The sequence below is a fragment of the Calidris pugnax genome, unplaced genomic scaffold, assembly GCF_001431845.1.
Source record: "Calidris pugnax isolate Ruff unplaced genomic scaffold, ASM143184v1 scaffold125, whole genome shotgun sequence".
NCBI lineage: Eukaryota > Metazoa > Chordata > Aves > Charadriiformes > Scolopacidae > Calidris > Calidris pugnax.
The window spans coordinates 2,118,562-2,140,655 of record NW_015090906.1 but is presented as its reverse complement, the minus strand read 5'-3'; the positions used below and the strand labels follow the sequence as shown (position 1 = coordinate 2,140,655).

Sequence of the window (22,094 nt, the reverse complement as noted above, 5' to 3'; positions counted from 1 at the left end):
AGCACTCCACAGTATATACCAGTGAACATCCATCTCTCACTCACACTGGGGCATGGAGACTGCAAGAGAAGCCATGATGGTTTTTGTGTGGGCTTAATACAAGCTCCCCATTTGCATCCTTTGCTGGGCAAACAGAAACTGTTCTTCCCCAACTCCAGATTCAGTTTGGCTGAGCTACATCTTTTTCAGTGGGTCAGAGTGTGCCTTGCTTCAATCTTAACACAGAAATTTCTGTTTACAAATCCAGTTTTCCAGCCCCTGATGCAAAGTGATTACGAAAAACACAGTTCCCGCATACGTTACTCCTGCACTTCATTTCTTCAGTCATATCCACGAGTGAAATGCATTCAAATGCCAAAAATACGTAGCACTTCTGAAGCTGATTGTTATTAATATTGTTTTGTTTGGGGTTTTTTAGCTGTAAACCTTTTTGAAGTGCCTAGCGAACAGTGAGAGGAGCAGCTTTGGAGGGGGGAGACAACTTTGAAATCCACAGAGCAGAAGCTTTAATCTCCAGTTGTGACTGACATCAAACAAAAGTGCAAAAACTCCCTTTGTTCTTGAGCACAAAGGGTGTGTTTGTTGTTTGTTCAGGGTAAGTGAAAGGCCCCCATGAAGTCCTACTGAAGATGTTTAATGAATCTGGCAGCCTCCAAGCTGTCTCTTCTACAGAGTAATCCTAACGACAGACCCATCACACGTAATTTAACGGAGTGTGACACGACAAACTCTGCTCAGGAGAGACTTCGGAGGGGGAATACTTTTATTTCTCAACAGCACAGGCCCCTTAAGGTTGGTGTTGTGGAGCTGAACTCATGGTGGTGGTGGTCACATTTTGGTCTCTGAATTGAGGAGATTTACAAACTCAGGTATTCACAGGCCCCTTAAGGTTGGTGTTGTGGAGCCGAACTCATGTTGGTGGTGGTCATATTTTGGTCTCTGAGGAGATTTACAAACTCAGGTATCGGTTATTAAGCTTCCTAAACACTGACTTTGAACTCATGGTTAAACCAAATGAATTTTACTATCCCTAGTGCAGAGGGGCTGGGATTTTGGCAGCCTCAGCTTGTACTAGAAGTCTAAGTCAGGAATATCTAAGGAAGAAGGTCTGCTACCAAAATCAGGCCAAACAGGGACATGGATATTAGAGGAGGCAGGAAGAAATAGCATCAATTAAGAGTGGAACAATAATGGAAAAGAGTATAATAAAACCCCAAACTGGACATTTCTTAAGCATCAGTTAAGGGTAATCATATATATATCTCTCGTTCTTTTTGTCCGTTCATCTTACTTGATCAGTCTCTGGATGACTGATAGGAGTAACAGTGGTGTGTGATTGTCCTTTCTGTGGTCTGTAGACATCGGTATTGTGGAAGCTGGGCTGTTTGTTGCCAGGTCTCATGTTTTGTTGGCAGAGCAGGGATGTTTTGTGTGTCTGGGTGCATGGGGAGTAGGTGGTGTGTGCCTTTTTGGTCTGGGCATTTATTGCACATGGGTGAGGGAGATAGGACTCAGATCCTCTCTAGACTTCAGTATTCAGGTGGAAGTAATATCTGAGCACATTGATCTCTCAGCAAAATCTGTTTTCAGCTCAGTCTTGTGCTGCTTGTGTAAATTTGGGCAATTTTCTTACCTTTTCTGTGTCACCCCTTCTCCTATAAAATAGGCATAATCTTGTTTACCTATTTGGGGATAAGGTATGGAGTGGAGTGTGACTACCTAAGGCAGCAGAGCCTGTGAAGAAGAAACAACTGTTCTCTCAGAAAACACCGTGTTTGGGGTTCTTTTTTTCCCTAGCTTCCTCATGACATAAATCAAGTTTCATCCCCACTGTTGGACAGAAATGCAAAATGCGTTTGTACTGTAAATGTCAGCCGCTCCAGGGGCAGCTGAAAAGCTAAGCACTACCTACTGTTGCATTTGATCCCCATGCCAATTGCCAACCAAAGCCCCAGCAAACCCATCACATATCAGGTCTGATGACTGGGATTCAGATTCAGTGCCAAAATAATGCTGATACCCTGAAACACAATACAGAGTCCCTTTCTCAGAGCTCCTCTGCCAGGTATCACTGTTTGAAATAATTCCTTGTTCTCTCCTGAATTGCAAGAATATTATAGGATCTATCTAAAATAGCAGTCCCTGTTTCCCTCCCTTTTTCTCCCACCCCTTATCAAATCAGACGTCCAAAATCAAGTGCCTGTGTACTCTGCTGACAAGCACAAGGGGATTAGGGACTGACGGGTTTAACAAAACTGGCTCAAGGTTTTGTAAAATGCATCTTGGAGCTTGAGCTCTGAACGAGCCATAAAATTCCTCCCATGAGGTAGAAGTGAGGTTTCTGCAAGACTGGATCAGAACTTAATAACGCTTTTTTTTTTTTAGGCTATTTTTTCTTGCTTTCTAAAAGGTGCCACAAAAACATCTGATTTTTTAAGATGCTGCAAGACTAACAATGACTTAATGTAACCATTTCGTAAAAAATCACAAATGTGTTTTACCACCGGCAAAAAGAACTGATTTCTGGGCTGCATGCAAACCATTTGGGGCAATTAGCATGTAATTTAATTTGCATTAATCAGCACAAGGTCAGAAAGAAATTAACTTTGGGTGTAGATTTTACATATAACAGCGTATGAGAAGAACGGAGGAACTGTTTTTATGGGGTGTTAATTTGGAGTTAAGTTTTGCAGGGCTTGGCCTTGCAGAAGAAAGATGAATGATGTGGATTTGGGAATGCACAAAAGGATGTGGCGATTTACCAAGTGTTTAACGTTGCAATATATGAACGCTTTGAACAGACTTCTTGGCACTTGTAAAGATCAGAGCATGGGTTTTGCTGGAGCATCAACCACGCTGAAGGGCTGCATCTGGCTTAATGTGGAGGGCGTCTCGTGAAGCTCTGTGAGCTGACCATGTGTTGCACCAAATCATTCAGGAGCACAGGCAGATATCCCAAAAGCATAGACCAGCTCCACGGTATTTCCTTACTCAGCTCTGAAGCGTGAGGAATTTAGGCAAATGACTCATTTCCTCATGCACTCCTTTGGCCCCCCAGCCTTTCCCTCCACTGCCATTTTATTTCACGGTCTTCTGGGGCTCCATGAGCCTTTGGTGCCAACAACATGGTAAGTGTTGCAAGAAATCCACTGCTGGAGACACAGAAATTAGTTTTGACAAGTGGTGTCTGAGCATCTGGTTATGTGAAGTGAGATACGGAGAAGTCTGGTGGGGTCTGGCTATGGTAAGGGGGTAGATAAAATGTATATGGCTGTTCTTTTCCTTTGAATGAAAGGCATTTGTTAGTTGCGGGTCATGGATGGTGTCTGAAGGTGAGTCTCTTTTGTTACCTGCTTTTTTACAAAAGATAGTCTTGATGCATGTTGGAGGTGCCACACATACATCTGTAGTCCAAGTACGTCTTTGTTATACCAGGGTTAGAAAGAAAGGTGAGCAGCATTGCACAGCCCATTTCAAGAGGGTATGTCATTGCCAGGTCTGCACCCGTTGCCTAAATACTCTTCTGGAAACAGAATCTGTGGGTAGAGTAGACATGGAGACCTCTCACCCAGTTATTTATGCTGAATTGAGATGCTGAGGTTGACCCTATTTTACCTCTGCTTCTTGCCTAGTCTGAGGGAGATCCATGATGGGTTGAACTGGAATTACTAGGGGGAAAATCTGACTTTCTCCACTGACTGTTAGATGAAGTGAAGTGTGACTGTGCTCATGGGCTTCTTTGTTAAGCACCCAAAGTTAGGTGGCATTAATCAGTCCAAAGCATGTCAAAAAGAATTGGCTATACAAAAAGTTTGGTCGTGCAAAGTGCGGTCACTTTGAAACTTAGGACCCAATTTGTTCACAAACTGATATCATATCTTTATCAGGTAGTTTGGTTTTGCTTGAGCCTTCCTCCCTTTGTGGCTTAGGATTTGCTCACATCACCCTCTGAAACCATGCAACTAGTGGGAACAGTCTGCCTGCCGTGCATGGCAAGAAGCCCAAGTTTCCAAGTGGACTTACCCCACCTCTCATGCTGCTTCCTTTGCTTTACTAAGAATAAGGTAGCTCGACACTCTGCAGTGTCAAGATATCCTTAAACAATGTTTTCCGTAGTTAGCTCACTGTTAAAAAAAAAGTATGTTTAATTTTTAAGTTATGTGACAGACTAATAAAAGCAAATTCAAACTTGGCGTCTTTGCCTTCAAAAAACTTGTGCTGTGACATTTTAAGGAATCCCTTAGCCTCAAACTTCAGTTTGGCCAAGTTTTTCGTCATGTTTTATTTTTCAAATGCCACCATCTTCTGAATGGTTCTCACAGGGTCTGATTTATCTCTTTCTCCCTGCAAATCAACATCCTAACTCTGAACTACAGGCTCTATGAAACTGTGAATTTGGGCACTAGAATCACCAAAACTGTCTAGTCATTTTTTAACAGCTTGCACAAAATTGTCAAGTGTCAGATGACATGAGAAAGGTCAAAGAAAAACTTTTTGTGTAGTAAATTTAACGGAAGATTTATATCCCGGCTCTTTCTTTTTAATCAATGCTAATAGATTTTTAAAGACAAAAAAAAGAGAGAGAAAGGAAGAGTATCCTTTGGATAAAAAATGCTAGGTAGAGAGTTTAAAGTATTAAAGAAGAGACGTGATTTTTTTTTCTATCATGCAATAAAATTAATTAGAGAGAGTAAAAGCTGCTGAAACAAGTGTGCGCTAATTAATTTATAAAATAATAATTTTTTTTGTATGGCAACTGCCATTTTTTATGGCAACTGTATAAAAATTGATCCGTTTCCTTCCCTTCAGAGCACATGTAAGAGGAAATATATATATTCTGTAAATACTCCTTTCTTCAAAGTCTGACTCAGTATTATCAGATAATGAATCAAGAGTTCTCAACCAGTATTTGCAACTGAAGATCACTTCATCCGATTTGTATTATACGACATTCAGTTTGTTTCCCTTCCATATAGGATAATGCCATATTACATACCTTTTCAGGCAACTTGATGAGTGATGAGTTGTTCCAATGAGCCTACATTTCATGCTGAACAGTGTAGGAGTAAGGTCCACTTATCACATCACGTTCATCGCTAAAGGTTCTCTTGGTAGATGCATCACTCATCTAGATGCCAGATCCAAGAAATTAAACTGCTTCCTTATTTTCACTTGCACATGAGTTTCTTTTGAACATCACTCTCTCTGGTGATATGTTGTTTTTAAATAGCAACGTTCATGCCTAGTGTTGGATACACTTCATGGATGTGTGAGATGAACCTTCTGTGTAAGGCACCATAAGTTCATTTTAAAATAGGCTCAATAGAACTGTTAAATGTGGTTCTAATTCTAATTTTAACTTAAGAGGATGAGTAGCCATTAAATTCTCATCTGTTATTATTAACATTTTTCACATTCATTCATATGTGTTAATGTACACAGTTTATACATTCGTATAGTTTGCTCAAGTTCACTTTCTTTAGATTGTGCTCACAAGACCACAAGGTCTTTGATATTCCACATGGCACATCTAAAAGTGATGATCTTGGCATAACTACAAGTGTAAAATAAAGATATTCCTGTTTAGACAGAGTAGGTTCTACTTATACCTTAAATAGACTTTAAATTAAAGCAGAAAATAAGTTATTCTATAACCAGCTGTGTTTGTTCTCTCTCTCCCTTCTTTTCTCTCTCTTTCTCTCAGATCTGGTGCTCTGTTGCCTCCTCTGTTTCTCGTTGCTCTTTTGATCAGCTTTCTCCTCCTTCCCTTTAGTTGCAGGCCAGATGTTCTTATGACATGTAGATCTTTCCAAATAACTTATTTGCTTTGTAGAGTAGCCATGTCTGCAATCACAACCTGGCCAGTTGTAAGCTGTTTCGAGTGATGTATTGTCTTCTCAAAAGCACACCAGTGTGTGTTTATGTGTTAGAATTTGTGATTTGCACAAGCTGCAGTTCTCGCCCCTGCCCTGTCGAGGGTGGGGGAAGCATCAGAGCATATCATTTAAGTAAATCAGGGGGAAGTTGTTCCTTCTGGTGCCTCTGCCTTCCAGATGCTGAGACGCACTGAGTCAGCACCGCTGAATTCTAGAGAGAGGCAGCGCACACCTTTGCTAACCGAAAGAAGCAGTGGATACCAGTCTTGCTTTAAATATGAAACTTCTTATTCCCCGCTGCCCAAATATTAATCTTCAGCACTTTCGCAACATTTTGTACTTTTGTGTTTTCTATCTGTGCCGTTTAATTTTCATGATGCTCCTTGGATGCTCCCAGGTGAAAAAGTATAACTAGGAAAGACCTTTGCATCATCCAGACTGACCTGTAGGTCTGGAAGTAATTGCCATCCCCATGACTCAGATAGGGAAGGTAGGCATATAATCTAAAAGATCTACCAAAACAGACAAAAGAAGATGCAGGCAAATGTTAAACTGTTTTTCTTGCCTGTTTAAAAAAAAAAAAAACCACTGTGATTTGCTGCATCTCTACTGCAGGAGATTGAAAATAATTTGCCTTTCCCTGGGCACAAAGATGATACCCGCAGATACTGGGGGTATGATTAATGCACATAACACATACAGAGGTGGTATCTGTCCTGAAAACAGCATGGTCTGCACACGTGCAACTGCCTCTAAACCTGATTGATATGGTTTTACCATGAAATTATATTACAATACATACTGGTGAGGAACTGTGTCTCTTCGTCTTGTGTTTTCATAGCCTCTAACAGGAAAGAAACTTCTCCACCTGCATGTACATGCGTAATACAAATAGGAAATGTGGGACAGTCTAATAGCACATGGATGCTGCTCTCCTGGTAAAAGTAGTATCTTAGATGTCAGATTGCTGGATTTCAGGACCAAAATTAATCTCCCATGTACAGCTATCTTAAAGGCTGTATAAAGAAAAAAACAAATCAGCAGAGGAAACAGAGACAAGAATGCAATAATTTGTTCTGGATAAAAACAAACAAAAGCCACAATAAGAGCAGAGATAAAGCCTAATGAGGTACAGCCTGTTGAGTTATAGCCCATTTCTTGCTATTCACATTCACCAGTGAAGTGGTTCAGAGCACTCTGGTTCTCCCAACACCTGGTCTCCCATTCCACAATTTCTGATAATATAAGAGTTCCAGGAGATGAGTTGCTCATTTTTCTAGGAGATTTTAGGAGGAGATACCTAAATGAACTGTCTGCTTTCTCAAAGCACTCAGGAAAGGCTCCACATGCTCCGCTTCTGAAACTGAAGCAGATTTAATTTCTGCCTCAAACTTTGCATAGGTTGTATTGAATAGGTCTGCTTCAGCCCTGGAAGTCTTGTGTAGCTCCGACTTAGTTGCTGTAGACGTCCTGCAGGCAGGTGATGGCTACATCTCGAAGTGCCTTCGCTTTAGGCACATAGGTGGGATTCATCTTGCCTAATATATGTATCTAAAAGTTCGGGATCTAATCCCTTTGTAGTGAATGGAGAGAGGTGGTAATGCTCTTTAGTATAACTAATCTCTCCTCGCTGACAATAGGGAAACCCTAGATGACTAGCTTAGACTAATTGCTCAACTTCAAAGGTGGGATTTATCCGTCTGAAACAGTACAATGCTATCAGATTAAAGAGTAGCTTTTCACACCTATACAAAACAAATGTGATTTGAGCCTAAATAACTGCACAGAACAGCAGACAACAGAGACTTAGGCTGCAAGTCCCTCTGGTGAGGAGAAGGCGTATTTTAGATGTTTGTGCAACTCACAATAGTACACTTTTGTATAGCTTTTAGTGTTCTGAATTATTGTCACACTGCTCTGGAGTTTATTGGGTTTTTCCATTTTAAAGATGAGATGAGAGCAAGAGGTTAATTGGCTTGCATAAGATCTGACATGGGGATGTGTGGTGAAATGGGAAAATGAATCAAGGCTTTCTCTTCCTCTCATGATTACACTCATGATTTTTGGGCTGTTGTCCTGGACACTTGTCTACCATTTCTCTGTCGTGAGGTGTAGTTCATTGCTTGACTGATACTACTGCTTCAGGGTGGCAAAATGCCATTGTATTTTGGGCTTCTGAGTATTTAAAAAATACCATAAGTAAATGGAATGGTCAAGGAATACTCTGAAGTAGAACTAGACAGCAGAAGACATGTTTTTAATTGATATAAATTGCTAATTGTCACTGGTTTTCCATGGAAGTTTTGATCATTTTGCCTCTGTAAATGACTCATATTCCTGTGGCCTTTCAAGGATTTACAACATCACATAATTAGTTTAGCAAATGCATAGGCCACATGTAGAAGGCTTGGGTTTACATTACAACTATTACACTTCTACTGTGTGTAATTTGTGCAGAACTTTCTGCAACATATACATATGAGTTATGAATCTACAGTCAATTTTCATGTTAGATGGTGAATTTAAACTCCACAGCTGGACTTTCATCTTGAAAGAAGCCAGATAGCCCTGTGCATCTGGTTTAATCTTCCCTTTAGCCGTATTATTTTAAAGGCACTCCTGCTTAGTACATCTTACAATTGAAAGATAATACTCATATTCCCTCTCATGCTCAGCAGCTGTGATCCCTCTGCAGATGTTGTTCTGTCAGACGTTTCATTATATGTGATAAAAAGCATAGGTTCTTTTTGTCTGTCTGTGTTACCGCTTTGTGGATTTTATTTTCTTTTTCTTTATTTATTCCTTTGGCTGTAGATGAGTCCTTCCATAATACTTCACTTTATTTCCTATTGCTGCTGCTTCGCCGTCTTTCTAAGTACAAAAATAATCAAGAACTTGCAACTGCGTGGAGCTGCCCAACAGAAGCCCATTGATTCCCCACCAAAGGGCTCTGTGTGAGCCATTCTACTCCAGCCTGAAAAGAAAGCTTTGTTCCCTCAGCTGGTAGTGTCTTAAGATGCTGATCCTTGCCATATTTTTGGAAAACTGTAGCAGTTCATCAGACTGTTTGACACTTCCCGTTCAGCTGTATATTCTGTAGCCTACTCTGGTATTTGCCTCTTCTCATCCATCAGTCTCACGAGCACGAGACTGGTCTTGGAGCAGCCCAGGCGTCACGGTGAGTTATGCTGGGCAAAAGTCATTTGGAGGCAAACAGTGCTGGAGGAGGAATCTGGAGTGCTGGTGGCCATGCCCGAAATGGTAGTAATGGATTTAGTATTTGGGGCAGGAGGTATGGGATTTGTCATGTTGGCTGAGTATTTTCCTGGCCGCCTTCCATGACTGTTTGGATATTTTTAGCATGAAGTACAAGCTATGTTGTCTCGGTTGACCTTGGAGCATGACATTTTAACATGGAATTGGTTTGAATTGCTAATCATTAAAATAATTTATTATTTTTTTATTGCAAGAGCAACTCGAATCCCAACCATGTTTTGCAGATGAAAAGGGAAGCAAATTGAAACCTGTCTTCTCTTGACTTGCAGCCCTTCATGATATCCATGTTTCCAAAACTACCGTCTTCAGCTCTTTCTCTCTGTATCATTAAAAGTAGATTATGCCTGGGTTTGGGGTTTAACTTCTCTTTTGGTCATTTGACAAATATTGTATCAGAATGACTGAAACTAATCCCAGAGTCTCACAGGGCTCAATGAGAAGCGTAGAACAAAAGGATCATTTCTGTTGCAAACAATTTATGACCTTAATAGAAGTTTACAGCTGCTATCAGAAAGGCAAGATCTTGCTATCAGTATATTTATACTGGTGATTGCTCCCTCTTTGCCTTCATTCCCAGCAAAAAGATCAAGCCCCTAAATGCCAACTTCTATTAAGGAATTAGAAGCAGTAGCACTGCATCAGAATATTGTAGCAGTATATTTTAAGGCAGTGTAGTATATAACGTAGGAAAAGAGGTTCAGAGACAGACATAGCCAGAAGCCTATGAAAGTTTGTATCCAAGTTTTGAGGTCCAGATCTATTTCTAGCTCAGTGTATTTGACTCCTACTGGGCTTTTTTACTAGTTGACAATTTTGGATGATTTGTGTTTATTGAGTTTTACATGTTCTTATGTTAATAGGACCCCAGAGGAAATTACAATCATTTTTAAGATGCATTTTTACTGCCACAGTGGTACAGAGAAGCCTTTGACTGCAAAAAAGTATCAAGGTCTTGTTGACTTTTTCAGTCTGCCAAATAAGTACCTACTTAAATATCTGACATAGGTTTCTTAAAAAATAAATACAAGTTAATGTAAAAAAAAATAAACCAACCATCCTCCTGCCTCAAAAGTAGCTGCATGGTTTAAAGATTCGCTCAGCAGAAGTTGAAATCAAGGTATGAAAATAAACCTCTCTGACTGCCTTGGCAACTGGGAAGACCACAACCTGTTTCTACAAAATACATGGCAGATCTCCCAAGTAGGGCCAAAGAGGCTGTTTTCCTGAAATCAGTGTCATGCTGGAGTTCCTTTCATACATAGGAAGTGAGTAAATCATTGAATAATGCAGCACCCTTTCCAGTCTGCGAGAACTCTGCCGAAGCCAAGCCTAAGGGTCTGGGTTAAAGCAAAGTCAGCTACTTGGTAACTGTGTTGTGTTTTGGAGGGGTTAAAATTGGAGGGATTTTGGACTTGTGTTTTGGAGGGGTTAAAATTGCCAAGAAAAACTGCAAACTTGAAGAAGATCCCCAGGTGCCAGCATTAATACTCCCCAGTCTCTCTGATGTGAGCTGGCAGGTCCCATAAAGCCACTCAGCCTTGAAGAGGGAAGGGAAGGAGGGACAGAGCAAGAGCTCCAGCTGCGACTCCAGAGCCCCAGAAAGAGCCTCTAACCCAATTCCCTTAAAGTGCACGAGCCTTATGAGCCACAGCATCTGTTTGCCACTGTATTCACTGAGTTCGCAGGGCAAACAAAAGATCCATATCAAGCATGCATCCTTCCAGAGGGGGAAACCCTTCCCTCATTCACCCTTAGATTTTTTTCCCCCTTTTTCTTTCAGTTATATGCATTTTTTATTTTTTTTTTTTTTTTCAGAGGGGAGGCTGGGGGGGGGGGGGTTGCTAATTTTTTTTTTTTTTTTTTATCTATCATTTTAATTTTTTTTTAATATATTTTTTTTCTCTTTATGTTTTAAAAACGTATTTATTTATTTATTTATTTAGGCGGCGGTCGGCCCCCCTTCCCGGGGGGCCCGCCCCCTTTTTTTTTTTTTTTTTTTTTTTTTTTTTTTTTTTTTTTATTTTTTTTTTTTTTTTTTTTTTTTTTTTTTTTTCAGGGGGGGGGGTGGGGGGGGGGATGTTGCTAATTTTTTTTTTTTTTTGGATGGTAATTAAGAGAGCTAACACCAGCCAGGCTAGAGTGAACGCAAACAAGACCCCTATAGGCAGCACAGTGCATTAATGTAAAATATGCCCAGACAACATAACTTGTCAGAGAGGATTATTTCTGCTTAGTGAATCTGCAGGGGCCCCTTTGCTCCACCACTCAGCGTCTGACTAGAGAGAGAAAGAGAGAAAGAGTAGCCATTAGTGAGTAGCTACTGTGGCATTGATGTTTGAGCGCACTTCTGAACTGGCTTTTGTTGAGAATATCGGTGCAGAAAGCATGCGCTGTCCCAAATCCGCTGTTACTATGAGAAATGAGGAGCTGCTTTTAAGGTATGTTGTCTCCTTTGTTTTAACGCGTGCTTTCGAGTTGCCTGGGCCCGCTGCAAGTATAACCGTGCCGTGTATTAAGTAGTTTCCCTATTTAAAGGAAAAGGCAGGCATTGCTGTGTGCAAGTAGCGTTTTCCACTAGTTAGAATCGCACATTTCATGTATGACGACAAATGTATGGAGAGGGCAAGGAGGAAAAAAAAAAATGAATAGATCTCTTTTTTTTTTATTTTTTTTTTTCCTAAACGAGAGCTGATTTTTCTTTTATCACCTCCTTTGCAATATTTCTGCCTGCTTCATTATTATGCACTGGGCATGGAATAAGCATGGAAAAAGCTCAGGGAGACTCCATATTAGAGCTAGTGCCCTAAATACCACTTTAATTTTCACTTAGCCTATGTAAATAGTTACTAATGCTCTACCTGGTCTTTACCCCTTGAAGACGTTTTAAAAATACCTAAATACTCCCCTATGTGGGATTACACATATATTCTTAATGTTCCAAGGTTTAGCGGGGGGCCGGCATCGACTACTCTTTTCACTTTAATTTTCACTTAGCCTATGTAAATAGGCTCTACCTACTAATGCTCTACCTGGTCTTTACCCCTTGAAGACGTTTTAAAAATACCTAAATACTCCCCTATGTGGGATTACACATATATTCTTAATGTTCCAAGGTTTAGCGGGGGGCCGGCATCGACTACTCTTTTCAGAGAGAGAGAGACACACACACACACACACACGCAGACACACACGCACACACGCACATACACACACAGAGAATTATGCTAGAATTGGCACCCCGCTTTGAAAAATGTAGTCTTTTGTTTATTTGCTAGCAGACATTGTAGCGTTGAATACATCTTTTGGTCTGACAATGGGACAGCTGAACAATGGTGCTGTCAAACTAGCTTAATGTATGTCTGGCGGTGGGGTGGTTTGGGTTTGTGGTTTTGTTGTGGTTTTTTTTTTTTCTCTTCCTTTCCTTTTCTCAACCCCTTTTTCATTTCCCTTAATCTTTTTGTCTGTACAGCAGAATATGAAGTGCATTGCCTATTTTGTGACGGTTGCTTCATTTGATATCTGCTGCTAATAGTGCAGGGAGGGGGAGGTTTGCATCTTAACAATTATGCCTATTGCATTAAGTTGGAGATTTATTACTAACCTCTCCTTTAACTGTGGCGAGAAAACTTATTGATTCTGAAAGCTTACAATACTGCTGTCAATCCGGAGAATACACAGTTGCCAAATGTGCCCTTGCCTGATTTTATGCCTGATCATATCAACTTTAACTGCTGTTTTGAAGATACTGTTTCTAATTTTGTTTAGGTAATGAAAATGCAATAAAAATGATAAATCAGATCTCAAAGTGGGAGCCCATGCTACTTTCCATTTTTATAATCCAGCTATTAGCATACGTTAGAATTTTTAAGGTCAGGCAGAATAATTTACCTGGATGATTCCTATCCCAAAATCTAACAAATTATTCATATGACATTTCCTGAATTATCTTTCTGTTTAGACAGCCATAGTTTAGCACTAGAACAGTTAACAATTTTGGGGCTGAATTTGGCAAAATGCTCATGCACCTTATGCATTATGAAAAGAAATTGTTACAAAGCTTTTGAAAAATTCTGAGTTACTACTTGGACAGCAGCTTGTGTCTTAAATGAAATGAATTGTCATCAGTCTGTGGAGTTTCTGAAACTGTTTAAAGTCTTTAAGTACTTCACATGATAAATAAATATATTACTTTTAGTAACAATTTTAATAATTTTCTGAGAGAAAAGAGAGATATTTATCAGTGATTACTATTTTTTGCTTAGATTAATTAATTGTAGGGGTTTCGTGGTTTTTTTTTAAACTGGTGTCTAGTGCATGATTTATATGGGTTGAGGGGTCTCTTTGATCCCTTAATTAAAAAAAAAAGACATGAAAGATTTATTGGTAGTAGTCAGATATGTATTTTCAACAAAAAAAAATGTTTGGGGGGGGCTCTGAGTTCTTGCTATGCTTTTTTGCAATTTTTTTATTGTTGTTGCATCTCCTTCCCCTGTGTGTCGAGGTGGTATAAATCAATAGGAAAAGAGTTTACGTGAACAAAAAGGTAATTTCTCATAAAATATGCTAGAAGCCTAGAGGTTATGGATTACCAGGTAGTACTTGTGTGTTGTGCATAAACATGAAGAAAGCAAGGATGGTGTTTAATATAATGGGGCCATGCTATAATTCACTTTCTTGGAAGAACTTCTTTCGAGACAAACATTAACTCATTCACAACTGCTCTGCTCTGACAGAACTGGAGTTTTGGGGTTTGTTTTTTTTAATCAAGTTATCCTCCTTCAGCCTGGGCTCTCTAGCAGCTGCTGCCCTTTGTGAGTGGCAATAAAGTGAATCCCTCGCTCTCAGTGACAGGGAAATGCCCCTTTAGTGATTGCCCAGAGTAGGATGAATGCCACTTTTGTAGCAGCCACCACCAGGCACCTGGGCAGCAAACCCAACCGCCACTTTTAAGGACTATTCATTACTAAACCTGTTCCCTAAGCGCTCTTCTCTCACAGGTGAGTTCATGCTAAGCTTATAGCAGTTCCTATGCTTTCAGATAAGATGCTGCGTAAAATACATATACTACAGATTTTTGTCTTGGGTTGCCAGCTACTTTGCTCTTTTCCAAAGGGTGTTTTCTGACATTGCATTCACTTCAAAGACTAATTTCTGAATTACTCTAAAAAAAAAAAAGAAGAATATTCTTTCTATGCATATTTACTGAAATATTGCTTTTTGAGCCATAACAATTATTATTAACATCAAAGAAGGTGAAGCAAATCTGTAACACGAGCCATTTCTCAGCATGCTTTAACAAAAGTGTCGGCTTTTGAGAAGAATGTATAGGTTTAGAGATCCTGTGCATGAGCATCGCAGGTGTAACCTGGCGCTACCTGCTTTGCATCGCACCCATTCGCAGAGCAATGTGGTGCCTTGCAGTTGTCAAACTTGGCAACATCTGTTGCCACAACATTAGCTAAGAGAGCTAATTCTGACTCCGCGTGAGTTGTTATTTGTTCTTGCGATGACCAGGTATAACGCCAAAAAGAAAGATGGTCCTCAGTCCTGTCTGTCAGAGCAAGAGCAGGATGGGTCTTACCCTGGGAACTGGCTTTCCGTGCTGCCATAGGAGATGGAAGTGAATTATATTTATTTATTAGCCTGGAGTCTTCGTCTATATATATTTTTTTATTATTATTATTATTTTCAGATTCATGAACCACAATCTCTAACATCAACATGTTAATATTCTCTTTGTTAAATGAGAATAAAACTGAAGTGTTTCTGTTATCAAATTTAAGTATATAAGATTGCAAACTATACCTTTGGGGCTGAAAAACAAAGGAGAGCATTCAATTAATATTCATATCTAGAAGTTTTACTGCAAGTGTAGATTGTGCTTGAATACTTAAGAAGTCATTCAGGAGTGAATCAATACTAATTATTGTAATCAGGAGGGTTAATTAGCTGAAGATGCTGCTGATGGAAAGTTCACTGCTTACAGCCCTGAAAACACCTAAGTTGATGAAATCTGAAAGCAAGATGTCTAAGAGGACTTTGTGTGCAGAGAAAAGCTCGGCTTTCCTTTGGCATTTCAAGAGCCAGTTCTTCCAAAGGGGAAACAGAGCTTGTACTTTGTGTTTTGCATGCTATTAATTCAGGGGGTATTAGAAGATGCAACTAAATCTGTCTTGAAGATATTTTGTGGTAGTTTCTCATTAAATGCAAGTACCATTTTGGATAACCTGTACTGTCTCTGCAGCATTCATTTGTAGATTACCATAAATTAATATGGATAATCTTATGCATTTGAAATCTTGTTCCAGCACTGTTATTGGGAACAGTTATTTTATTATTTATGGCTTTTTTGCCATTTGTGTGCAGACATGGGGGCTTGACGTGGTCTATGTACATAAATTACACGTGCTCTGCATCTACTGTGCAGGTATACATCTGTGTGCATATGTACACACATACATATGTGCACAGAAGTTTAAACATTTTTTGCAGTGAGGGTGTTTATTTCTATAGTCCTGTGCCCTCAGAACTCCCACTCAGCTTCCATCTGCAAAAAAAGTATTCAACTACATATAATTCAGAGGACAGGTATTGTACAAGTAGTTCATGAAATTTAAGTTAGATGATAAGGAATAAAGACTGAAAAGAAACGATTGAAGAAAATCCTTTTCTTTCCCCTTAATTAGAGCAGTTGTGTGTCTTAAAGTGAGCATTACTGAATTCAAGCTAAATCTCGCTAGACAAAATCTTTTCTCACAAGTGAATTGCAAGGAGATTTTTTTCTTTAATGCTGAGTGTTTTGTGGGTATTTTTTCCCCCTTTTTCCCTAGTTATATCTATTAAGGTTAGAACCATGACGAATGTCTGGATGTTTGAGAAAAAAAAAAAAAGAAACACACCCAAAAACCCCCTCCCAGTCACACACACACTCACATAAACCCCCCTCCCCGAAGTCAAGCGATGCTTTCAGAAGAAAGAAATTCTGTTTCAAAACACATCCCTCTTTCCTCTCTAATGACATTAGAGATTATCACGTGCAGGTGCTATTTATCTTCGCAACTGCTTTCCTATGACTGTTTTACTGCTTCCAACACATTTACTTGTATGTCAGCCATAGAAAAGGTAACTGAAAATGGCAGCTGTTGAGAAAGCATGTCGCCATGCCTGGAATGACATGCATTATCGGGGCAGCAGGAGTTGCTGGCTCTACAGCCCATTTCTACTTGACCTGCGGAATGATTGGCTGCCTGGGATGGTGATGAATCACTGGAGTTTATGAAACAGGACTGCTGGCATCCTCACAGAGGAAATAAAAACGGGAATTTTTTTTTATTTTTTTTTTTTCCCCTCTCCCTCTCTAACACTCTTGCCGTGGCAAAAAGCGCTTTTTGTGTGTGTTTTGTTTTGCTTTTGTGTTATTTCACCCTGCAGCGGAAGCAAATGTGTCAATTAAAGTCGCTTTAATACTGTTCTTGGCAAGTTAATGATGCACGGAAGGTTAACTATCTTTATTGGATGGAAGGGGGCAGGAATTTCCCCAAATTTTGTGTAAATCTTGGTCTGGTCCCTAATTTTCTCATCTCTCACTCTGGTCTTGAGGCTGAGATAGCACAACTAGTAATCAGCTCGAGCAAGGATGTAAAAAGGATTTTAGCTGTTGTCACACAACTTTATTTTCTCTGATAGACTAAGGATCAGGGACCATTTCGTGGGCTAATATCAGACGGATCCATCTTCAGGGTTTCTGAACTAATGGCTAAACTGACATTTCTGGAAAGCATCGGCTCCCAAATTTGCACTCAGTTTCTAGGTGGTTCGTGAAATTATATTGTGCATTAAGCCCACATTACTGGATTAGACTCTTAGGAGTCGGTGCTTATAGGAAAGTATCGTAGGTCTGTAAACCTGCCAGTGCGCTGCCGAGACTGAACACAGTGTGGATCACAAGCTGCCCTGCAAAAGGCAGCCGAGTAAAAACGATCCTTCTATTTCAATTAAAACACCCCAAATTGTGTTTGGGGGGTGGGGAAAGGAGAGAATTACTTGCTCGTCTCTCCATGTAGCGCACTCGGTGGCTGATGTGTTAGCCTGCGTCCCTTACTCCAGTAGAATAACCTAGTTTTGAGTTAACTCTCTCTGACTCAAAGGAATAGGGTTACATGTGAAATTGCTCGGGAAGTTTTAAATATGGCCCTTACAGGAAGATAATGCTTTCTGCCATTACATTAGAGAGGGTTTTTCTCGAGTCTCATGCTTTGCTGCCTAAGCTTTTTTTTCTCCACTAGTTTCGAAAAGCAATTTGCATGCTCACATATGCCATTAGACTTTTTCACCTTCCTCCAAATTATTCAGCAGGGGCTGCTGCTGGACACTGGAGTGGCTGCAGGACTCCTGTTCTTTAAGGCACAGATTTCCTATGTCCCTTGCAAGGCTTCTGAAACAGAGGAGGGCAAACTTTTACCCGGCAGAGGGGTGGCACGGGGAACTGTTGCTGGCACCCTTCGGTGCGTGAGGGGTAAACGCTGTCCTCACACTGGAGTTCCCATGGCAGCAAATCAGCAGGTCATCTTCAAGAGCAGCCTTTGAGGATGCCAGACAACAGTCTGTCACCGGGAGGAAGACAGAGCAGAGGGTTGGAGGGAGGGGGGAAAAAAACCCAAGAGAAAATCGGGGAGAGGATACGGGAATTTACTGTCCCTTTTAGACAAATAGAGAAGTGAAGAGAAAAGCAAGGGCACCCGAATGTAGATCATCTGGAAATTGAACCTTGCAAGTGTAGATAGCTGTGGATGATACGATAGCTGTGCTACAGAGTGAATTTAAGATTCAAATCCTGCACCTGCTCTCCCTGGAAGCTGCAGGTCAGCATCTGAAGAATTGAGGCCCTCTAGAAAGGAAATGGTGAATTATCGGAAAACTTAAATTCTTAGAGACTCGATTTTCAACTGTAACAACCTCTTGGTTTCATTTTCTTTCTCTTCTGCCTAAAAATCATCTATTTTCAGGCTAAACCGCAATGAAGAAGCTCACTCTAAAGCTTGAGAATTTGCCTGCATCATTTCAGCCCACATTTAATTTTAATGAGAGAGTTATATAACCCCCTTTAAAAATAACAAAACACTAACAGAACTGCATCGGCAACATCAGGTGTTCTGCAGTGCTGCTCCAATGAATCATATGGAGATTTGTCTGTGCGTGGCTGATGAACATACATTTAACTCACTTAACCCCCACCCCCAAATATAGCAACCCAGAGTGACCAAAATTTTCCCTAAAGAGCCTTTCTCACAAAAGGATGCCAAACTAGCTGCCTGCCCTAGGAACCTCATGGTTTCACCATTTTTTCCCTTACAGAATTGTGTTATCAATGGGCTGGGTTTCTTTAAAAAGTTGCAGATGAATTATTGTGGCTCTACTGAAGCGAAACATTCTATGTGAAAAACTAAGTTGGGTTTAATGTTTTGCTTTAGAAAAGAAAGCCAATGTTCCTATTAGTTGTACTGAGCCCCAAATCTCTGAAGTTAAGAACAGCCCATTTCAGAGGCAGCTCTGGGAGTAATAAATACGTGACTTCATCAATGACCCTTTCAGAGAGAGAATTTGGGGGAAAAATTGAATCAGCAGTTTTGCGCCTGTTAAACATCTTGGTTCGGCTACGGTCCTTGACTTTAGGAAACCCCTCAGCCATGGATTGCTGGGAGGTGGGAAGGATCATGATACACTTGCCACATTCATGCTCTTTCTCTTTGCATCCATTACAAGCCATGAGCAGAGTCAAGGTCATGGACTAGCTGGACCTTTTGATCTGACCTACATGGCAACTCTTACACTGTCCATTTAGGGAAAAAAACAAAAACAAAAACAAAAAAACCAAACAAACGGGCATGGTGCAGTTTTCTGCATGTCCGAATGCCTTACAGTTACTGCAGGAGCCTTTTCTTTCTGTCCTTCATGTCTGAGGTTTAATGGGTTCTGTCTGCAGGAAATAATGATGTAAACAAAGATAGTTACTTTACATATTATCAAGGTGATTGATTGTTATTTTTGAGGACCGCTAGGCACTTCAAGAACAAATGAAAAAAAAAGACCTGTGAAATTTCCTACCTTAAAGATTTCCTACCTAAAATTTCCTTTTACTGTAAGCGTAACGTGAAATCCAGTCATTTCCAGTGAAAAAGAAAGAGAAACATGTAGCAGAAGTGAATGAGAGGGGAGATGGTGGTTAACATTACAAAGATCCTGCAGTTAGTCAGAAGAAATTGTAATAAACCCCTCAGATTTCTTTATAAGTTGTTTTTAAAAATAAATCTACTTTTGGCTTCCTGTCCCTCGCCATGTCCCTTACCCATCCTCTTGCCTTGCTGATGCCATGTTAGAACTTCACGTTTGCCTCTGCCCATTGCTTTTGGAGTTGGAGCTGCCCTCCAGCATCATCTCCTGATCCAGCCTTTTGCCATGTTCAGCCCATCCTCACCATCCTGATCCTTCATCTCTCTCAATAACCAGACTCCCTACTGGGCAAAAATCTGCCGAAATCTCAAATTTCTATAAAATGGGGGAGGATTTTGTGTCTCCTAATAGTTGTTCCTGTGGGTTTGGGTGGGAGGATGAGGGTTTTTGGTTCCAGTGGGCTTTTTCCCCTGCCTTGTGAAGACACAAGTGGGGCTTTTGCACATTGGGAGGATGGAGCAACACAGACAAGAGCACCAGAGGTGCGATTCCTTCTATCCCGAGTAATAGATTATACGTATAAATTTACATATAGATTTACATATAAAAGATTATACTTTTTCATGGGAAGATAATGTAATAGCCAAGTCCAACAATATTAAGTTCCCTCTTCCAGGGTTGTTTGGAAAAGTGCTTTTTTTGACCATAAGTAATGTGCCTCCTGTCTAGTAGAAAATCAGGTCTGCCCAATGCATGCAGTGCCCCAGTTTCTCTTCTGGTTGGGTAGTGGTTGCTGATGGAATCAGTCAGCGGGTGAGAAGATAAGGTAGTTCATAAAAGAAAAAAAAGGAAAAAGGAAAAAAAAAAAGGAGGAAAAACCAGTCAGTGCCTGTTGTCAAGTTGAGATAGGACAGGGTTGACAAAAGCCTTGGTCTTGTGTCTATATGGACAAGGCACTACACAAAGGCAACACCTACAGATCAATAGTGCTGCTCTTCAATGGGGCTGTAAATAAATAACAGGACGGTAAGACTTGGTCTTGCAAATATTTACTTGTTACTCTTTTAGTATTTGCTAAATACAGTGCTGAGGGTGGTGAATAGCCCAACCGGAGCGAGTGGTACTGGGCAGGTCCTGCTCAGCACTAGCACTGTGCAGGATTGGACCCGAGGGTCGTTACTTTCACTGAATTTCACTCAATTTCACTCAATTTCACTGAATTTTTAGAGTTGGAAGAGACCATAGAGATCATCTAGTCCACCTCCCCTGCTGAAGCAGGATTGCCTAGAGCATGTTACTCAGGACTGCATCCAGGGGGGTCTTGAAAATCTCCAAAGAAGAGGACTCCACAACCTCCCTGGGCAGCCTGTTCCAGGGCTCTGTATTGACTGTCCCAAGTATTTGCATGCTATTAACAAAGCAGGGTGTTCCTCCAAATTAAAGGCCTTGCCTGAAAGCCCTCCATCCCGTGTAGCGTCTGCCTTGCGCCATAAAATCTTGCCTAATTGTTTTCGGAAAGATTGAGTTATTACCCGCAAAATGGAACAAAGGCTTTATACCCACAGCGGGATGAAATCACCTCTTCAGTGGTATAAAATAGGAAGGGGAAAAAAAAAAAAAAAAAGTGAGTGGGAAGTTTTACTATAGCAACCAAGTTTACATAATATCAATGTGCTTCAAGTGAAAGCTCTAGAAATGCTTAATTTGAGGTACCTTTTCACAAGGCTAATTTTAAATGACGTTTCTTTCTGAAAATTAGCTCAAATAGCCTACGGAATTGGGGGGGAGCTTCACGAGCGGCTAAGACTTCAATACTTAAAATTCATTGATCAGCTTTAACCAATAATTTAATTTTCTTTTTAAAAGGGTTTTGGTTTTATGCAAATTGTTCAATTTCTTAAAATAAGATAAAGGGAAGAGTGTTGTGTGTTTGGTTTCATAAATAAAAAAATCCTTACTGAAAAGTTAGGGTTACGTAATGCAAAACTTTCTTTCGATGTTAGATCTAACTGGCAAAGGTGGACTTGTTAAAAGTAATACAAGTCTTCACAAATGGCAAAACGGTGCAGAATCAGGTCCCCTACTTTTTGCCACTCAAAGAAATGTGCTACTTTTTGCTTTTAATTGCCTACGGTGCTTACACCATCCTTTAGCTCTGCCCAAATGCTTTGTGTAACTTGTGCTCGTGTGCTCTCCTTGGTTTTTTTTCTCTCTCTTTTTTTTTTTCTCTCCCTTTTCTTGTCCCTCCAGAAGTCTCCAAATAAAAGTTAAGCTGATGGCCCTCCTCACTCCCTTACAGGCAGGTAGGCTCACGTCCCGCCGCACAAACCAAAAGGCTGTATTTTCTGCTCTTAGCCCCGCTACTACTTTCAGGCTCGTGGTTTGCCTGGAAGGTTGTTTCTTTTGTGAAAGATAGCGAACACCTCATTTGCATTCAGGAACGCTGCCTGGACCAGATTCCTTTTTTCCCCTCGCATTAGTGGAAGATCCTGAGTGATTCCGCTGAAGTCATTTGAGCCCGCTCCAAATTTACACTGCCGTCGCCGAGCTCTGCTTCTGCCGCCTCTGTTAGAAACTTGCTTTGATGCCAGAGATAAGCTGAATCCCGAGCATGTTCATTGGCTTAGGGGGGAATAAAGCAGAGGATTTGAACTCTCTTCATGCTGCCTTGCAGCCTTGGGAGAGAGTGAAGTCATTCGGAAACTTTCCCTTGAAGTGTTTCCAACAGTAGCATTTCCTTGGCCCAATACTGGGGGGGGGGGGGGTATGAGG

General features: G+C 40.5%; 1 protein-coding gene across 10 annotated transcripts in view; it reads left to right on the top strand.

Annotated features, from left to right (window-relative positions):
- CELF2 (CUGBP, Elav-like family member 2) overlaps nt 1-22,094 on the top strand; it is a 383,288-nt gene that overhangs the window by 109,783 nt on the left and 251,411 nt on the right. For 3 of the 10 annotated variants that reach the window (XM_014949074.1, XM_014949070.1, XM_014949071.1), the window contains exon 1: nt 11,407-11,590. The exons of 3 other annotated variants lie outside the window; for them this stretch is intronic. In XM_014949074.1, coding sequence (XP_014804560.1) covers nt 11,484-11,590 — 107 coding nt within the window. In that variant the 5' untranslated portion in view covers nt 11,407-11,483. Of the gene's footprint in view, nt 1-11,405; nt 11,591-22,094 lie in introns of those variants that run through there. 4 more of the 10 variants (XM_014949072.1, XM_014949069.1, XM_014949075.1 and 1 more) reach the window with 3 other exon arrangements.